The sequence below is a fragment of the Brassica oleracea genome, chromosome C9 (assembly GCF_000695525.1).
Source record: "Brassica oleracea var. oleracea cultivar TO1000 chromosome C9, BOL, whole genome shotgun sequence".
In the NCBI taxonomy this organism is placed as follows: domain Eukaryota; kingdom Viridiplantae; phylum Streptophyta; class Magnoliopsida; order Brassicales; family Brassicaceae; genus Brassica; species Brassica oleracea.
Window position 1 is genome coordinate 51,969,784 of NC_027756.1, and position 6,752 is coordinate 51,976,535.

Genomic DNA, 6,752 nt, shown 5'->3' on the forward strand with positions numbered 1-6,752 from the left:
TCAATAATTTGATTTAAACAATAGATGATCAATTGGATTTATAGATAATATAAAATAAATAGATATAATTTAATGTTATAATATTATACCTCCATATGTTAAATATTTAAATATTTGTCGATGTTAACTTTTAAAATTATAAAGAATTTTTTAAAATAACAAAAATCATATTATCTAACAATGATTAATCTTTACTACGTTAAACCAATGAAAATAAATTTTAAACTATATAGTTTTTTTAAAAAATTAAACAAAATCTAAATGTTTAATTATTTACTCGATAATATAAATCTATGAAGCGAAAATTTTAATTTTTTAAAAACTTTCTAAATTTATTAAATATTACAATATCTTTGAATATGACAATAAAACAATATTTTACTGATCTTTATATATATAATTACGATTTTAATAATGAAATAATAATCCGAAAATATATATATAGAAGAAGATACAAATACATGTGAAAGTTTGAAACAATCTATTCAATGAAAAAATATACCGTAAACTTATTATATTTTAAAAATTGATAGGCACATATTTATTATAATACCAATTTAGAATTGAAAATAAAATATTTATATAAAAAATAAATGAAAACAAAAAACCCGCGCGGTTGCGCTGGTCGAGATCTAGTTAAATACTTAAGATTTAATTGTTTCTTGCTAGATGAATAAAATTGTGTAGAGATTACAGGACTATATAGTACTCCCTCCGTATCAGTTTAACTGGTGTTTAAGAATTTTGATTTTGTTTCAAAATAAGTGATGTTCTCATAATTCTAGATAAAATTTAATGTCATTTGAAAGTTTTGACCAATTATAAAATACTGCATCTTTTTTTATTAGTTGAATTAGTTTTATTTAATGATATTTTATGTAACCAAAATCAATTATATAAAAGTTTGTATTTTCTTAATATTTGTGCAAAAATTTTAAACACCTCTTGAGATGATACCAGTGTTTTTAAAACCGGACCGACCCGATGGTTGGACCGGGTTCGACCGTGAACCGGTTATATAGCCGGGTTGGTCTAGTAATTGGTTCGACCATGAACCGACCACATAGCCGGATTATATTTCAAAATTATTAAACCAATAAAAACCACTAAAAATATCGAAAATCTATAAATCATCCATATAAACAAGAAACTAATTTATATTTATAATATTTTATGTTCAAAATTGATTTATATTTTAACTATGCATCATGTTTACTAATATTACTTTTATATTTACATACTAAAAAAAATATTAAACCATATTATTGAACCAGGTTTGATCCGGTCGAACCATATTGAACTGTGACCCAAAATATTTCCGGTTCAGCTTCCGGTCCGGTTTTAAAAACACTGGATGATACATACCGATTATATGAGACCGCATGGAGTTATGGACGATGTGATTAAATCAGTGCATTAAAAGCATTATTGTAAACACTACTTAATGATTATTATATCATTCGTTAACACTTTAACTATGTCGGTTAGCTGTTTTTTTTTTTTTTGAAACTATGTCGGTTAGCTGTTTCCAAATTGATTTCTCTCCTCCATATTATAGTCTTTCAACTTCCACGGAAAAGTTGAATAGTAGTAGTAAATATTCGTCGCATTGTATACATGCATGCGTATGATTTTCACCGTGTTTGATGTGTCATGTGATTGTGATATGACCCATATCATAACTTCATAAGGCGTGCAAGGAAAATTTTGCTACTATGCTTTTTTTTTTTTTTTTCCGTCAATAGGATTTGGATTAATGGGTCTAAAAACCCTTATTAAAGACATACAAAAGTCCATAAAACCTGGGCAAAAAAAACATTAAACTTCAGGGGCTTAAGCCCACCAATTAGAAACCCTAACGCCCACGAGGCTTCGCCGCCGCGCGGACACACGCTGCGGCATCGACATCGCCCAATCAACACCGGGAGCCAACCGTCGGTTTTCACCCGGATCCCCCGGAGCACACTGACTCCACACCATCACCACCGCCAAACGTCTTCGACAGAAGTGAGCCCAATTTCGGAGAGCATCACTCGACGAATCGAGATCTCATCCGTCACCATTCGTCGCAATCACCGAGAGGAAGACTTTGCGGGAACCGTCACCGTTAACTTGGTCGAGCTTCGATCGTCCTCCGACGTCGTCACCACCAATCCAAACCCACCAACCTCGACAACACTAAAAGGAAAGAAACCGACTAAACCCTAAAGGATTAAACAAGGGAACTAACCGACGGCGAGGCAAGGCATGGATCACCTTCACCCCCCGGAATCTAGACCGACGACGGCGGAGCTAAACGTAGCCTCCACCTCGCGGGGACCTGAACCGGCGTCGACGGAGCTGACGGAGCCTCCGCCTCCCGGAGACAAAACCAAAAAGCCGCAGAAAGCGCTTCACCGCGCCTTCCTCGCCACGACCGCGCCTTTACACCAGAACCAGAACCGCCATGGACGACCTTCTTCCAGAGCTCAGGCAAGGTGGAGGAGGGAGGGGACGACAACAAAGCGAAGATCGAAGACTTTTAAAGGTGGCTTTAGGGGCTCCGGTGACGGCACGCACCCTCACGCGCCGGCCGATCACCGGACCCGAAGATGGATCTACTTTTCTTCTCTCTCTTCTCTCTCTTCTCTATTATTTTTATGACCCCCTTTTTTTTTTTTTTTTTTATCTAATTTTGCTACTATGCTTACTTGTGTAGAAAATTACAAAATCATTAAATAATTTTTGGGTAACTTTGGCATGTGACCAACGGAAGAATATAAGTACGCATTGCTACTTATGTTTGCAAGATACCCTAGTACCGTATGAATAGACCACTAGTCTTGAGTATTTTGAAAAATTAAAATTATTCATCTCATTATGTACATTAATACATGAATAAATGTTCAAAACTCGGGAGTTGCTTGATGAGAACGAGCATATTCTCAGCATGAGGATCGTTGGTGGAGATCACAGACTCAAGGTAAACGCACCAACCTTTATTTCTTTCTTTTTTTAAATCAATGTTTCATTTGTATTAAAACCCCATTTTTTCTAATTCATGTTGCTCTGTTTATTAAATGTGATTAGAACTATTCATCAGTTATCTCTCTTCACCCTGAGACCATTGAAGGAGGAAGAATAGGGACGCTTGTGATCGAGTCCTTTGTGGTAGATGTACCAGAAGGGAACACAAACGATGAGACTTGTTACTTTGTGGAGGCTTTGATCAAATGCAATCTTAAATCTTTAGCTGATATCTCCCAACGCCTTGCGGTTCAAGACACAACAGCTTCCACATGAACAGAGTCTAAGAGAAGAGAGAGAGATTGAAGAAACTTAATGAAATGTGGAGTCAAGAGAGAAAGATTCGGTGCGGTGGATGAAGCTTTCAAAGGGAAAAAGAGAGTGTCTCTTTGAGGATGGACAAGGCAAATAATAATCGCCATTTTACCGTTTACATAATAATAAGTTTCTTTATTTAACACTTTTTTTTGTTTGTCAATTTGATGAATATTTTTGGTTTCTTTCTTCTCTGAAGATCCAAAATATGATTTTGGAGATTTGGCTTTTGCCACCACTTGCAGGAATCTTTACAATTTGCAGAGAGACATGTTAAAAGATGTGATCATGGGGTTCCACTCTTCTTCCCTTTTTTTTGTAACACTTAAAAGTTGGTTGCACCCATAATGGCCACAGTTCCTTCTTAATTTTATTTTTTCTACCTTTTTTTTTTGTTTTATGATTACTAACTTTATTGAACCAATAGCATCTATGGGATGTGAAAATCTCCATTAACACTTAAAAGTTGGTTGCACCCATAATGGCCACAGTTCCTTCTTAATATTATTTTTTCAACCTTTTTTTTTTTCAATTGTTTAGGGTTTTGGAAGTTGATCTCGGATTTTAGGTTGTTTGATTGAACATTTTAGGATTGAATGGATAGTTTAGGATATATAAGTTAGGATTGTTGTTTTAGTTTTTTTTGGAACATTTTTTGATTTTTAAAAACGTTTTTTGATTTTTTAAAACGTTTTTTTTTATTTTTAAAAACGTTTTTTGATTTTTTAAAACGTTTTTTTTTATTTTTAAAAACGTTTTTTGATTTTTTAAAACGTTTTTTTTTATTTTTAAAAACGTTTTTTGATTTTTTAAAACGTTTTTTTTTATTTTTAAAAACGTTTTTTGATTTTTTAAAACGTTTTTTTTTATTTTTAAAAACGTTTTTTGATTTTTTAAAACGTTTTTTTTTATTTTTAAAAACGTTTTTTGATTTTTTAAAACGTTTTTTTTTATTTTTAAAAACGTTTTTTGATTTTTTAAAACGTTTTTTTTTATTTTTAAAAACGTTTTTTGATTTTTTAAAACGTTTTTTTTTATTTTTAAAAACGTTTTTTGATTTTTAAAAACGTTTTTTTGAAAAAAATATAAATATTTAACACCATTTTTCTTCATTTATAAATTTTAACAACATTTTTCTATATTTATAAATTTTTTATAATTTTGTATACATATATATATATGTAAATCATGTATAGTAAATTTTAAAATTTTTAATATTTTTTTTTAAGTTTCCACTAATAAATATTTAACAACATTTTTTTTTTAAAATATAAATATTTAACAACATTTTTCTTCATTTTTAAATTTTTAATAACATTTTTCTATATTTATAAATTTTTTATAATTTTGTATACATATATATATATGTAAATCATGTATAGTAAATTTTAAAATTTTTAATATTTTTTTTTAAGTTTCCACTAATAAATATTTAACAACATTTTTTTTTTAAAATATAAATATTTAACAACATTTTTCTTCATTTTTAAATTTTTAATAACATTTTTCTATATTTATAAATTTTTTATAATTTTGTATACATATATATATATGTAAATCATGTATAGTAAATTTTAAAATTTTTAATATTTTTTTTTAAGTTTCCACTAATAAATATTTAACAACATTTTTTTTTTAAAATATAAATATTTAACAACATTTTTCTTCATTTATAAATTTTTAACAACATTTTTCTATATTTATAATTTTTTTATAATTTTGTATACATATATATATATATGTAAATCATGTATAGTAAATTTTAAAATTTTTAATATTTTTTTTTAAGTTTCCACTAATAAACTATGTTTGATGGGTTAATTTTTTTTTTTTAGGGCCGAGGATGAAGCCCGCCCCGCAGCCCGTCTTCGACGTAGTTCGGTGAGCGGTTCCCGTGCATCGGTATCGTCTCATGACTCGGTTCCGGTATATATTCCCGCTCCAGCTCCCTCTGCCCCTCACGCTGCTGCTCAACAGGATCCGGGGGTCATGCCGGTTCATCTATTGGTTCAACAACCAGGTCGAGAGCATCTCCCGTTTCTCCAACTCAACCCACGACGAGGCCATAGCACTTGGTTAGTATTTTTTTTTTTTTGTACCGTTATATTTTTTGCTTTAATTAACTTGCTAACTTGTATTTTTTTTTAAAGGTTCACCAAGTCGAAAAATGGCATTAGCCGGAGCATCAACCAGATGATGTACTCCATGCTCCGTTTTGGATATCCAAAGTGGAGTGTGATCCCTTCCGACGAACGAGAGTTGTGGTTTCGTCAGTTTGCGGTATAGTAACCCTTCATTTTTTTTAAGTTTTTACATTTTTTTACATATATTTACTTATTAAATTGTGTTTGTTTTGTAGCAAGAGTTCAACTGGCACTCCGATCTTACGGAAACAGTCCGTAAGAAATTCAACGAAAAGGCCATGGACTCTTACACAAAGCAGATAAACGCGTGGAAGACAGTTTGGCAGAAGAACAAGAAGCCACGGTTCATCAACGGGGGGGTGTGGGAGCAGTTGATAGCTCATTGGGAGAGGGAAGACACTGCAGAGACGTCTTCTAGGAACTCCAGGAACCGGAAGAGCGATCGTGGCGGGAAAGGGATGTATGTGCACAACCTCGGCGCTTGCTCCATGTCTACTAAGGAGGATGAACTTGTAAGTTTTTTATTATTATTTATCTTTATATTTTTTAAATAAATATTTTATATATTTTTTGGCTAATAATGGCGGTTTTTTTAGATCGAAGCAAATGACGGTAATCCCGTTGATCGTCTCCAACTCATTAAGGTGGCTCACACTAACAAGACGACGGGTCAAATTCAGGACCCCGTGATCAGAGGTGTAGTTGATTTGGTGGAAGCTGAGATAGTTTCTCAATCTCAGCCTCTCTCTGATGACGGCGACTCCACGGGAGCTTCAACCAACCTGTCTCTATTGCAAATAAATGAGATGGTTGAAAAGGTAATTTTTTTTATTAATATTTTTTTTTTTATAATGTCGATTACTTACTTGTTCATATTTACTTACTTTAAATATTTTTGTAGGCGGTTCCTAAAAGGAAAGGAGGCCGTTTAGTTGGGTTGGCCCGTCGTGCTTCTTCGTATCCGGCATCTTCTTCGCAAGCTCCGTATGCCGATCCCATGATTCTCGAGGTGCTACATGACAAAGATGAACGGATTGGGGCATTGGAGGAGCAGAACACCACTATCCTTTCGGAGAATGCCACTATCCGTTCGGAGAATGCCACTATCCTTGCTGAGTTGGCATCCCAGAAGAAGTTCAACACCGAGATTATGCAGAAGCTAGATCGTTTGATGTCTTCGAGTTCTTCTTAGTTTATTTCGGCTTTATAAAACTTTCGGAATGTTTTTTTTTTCTATTTCGGTTTGTATGAATTTTAAACTTTATGAATGTTTTTTTCCTATTTCGG

At 32.5% G+C, this 6,752-nt stretch overlaps 1 protein-coding gene across 1 annotated transcript; it reads left to right on the top strand.

The window, feature by feature from the left end:
- Positions 1-2,900: 2,900 nt before the first annotated feature.
- Positions 2,901-3,708, top strand: LOC106316453 (abscisic acid receptor PYL8-like). The gene is made up of 2 exons (XM_013754347.1): positions 2,901-2,962; positions 3,070-3,708. The coding sequence occupies exons 1-2, from the start codon at positions 2,930-2,932 to the stop codon at positions 3,280-3,282; spliced, it is 246 nt and encodes an 81-aa protein (XP_013609801.1). The 5' UTR covers positions 2,901-2,929; the 3' UTR covers positions 3,283-3,708.
- Positions 3,709-6,752: the final 3,044 nt, after the last annotated feature.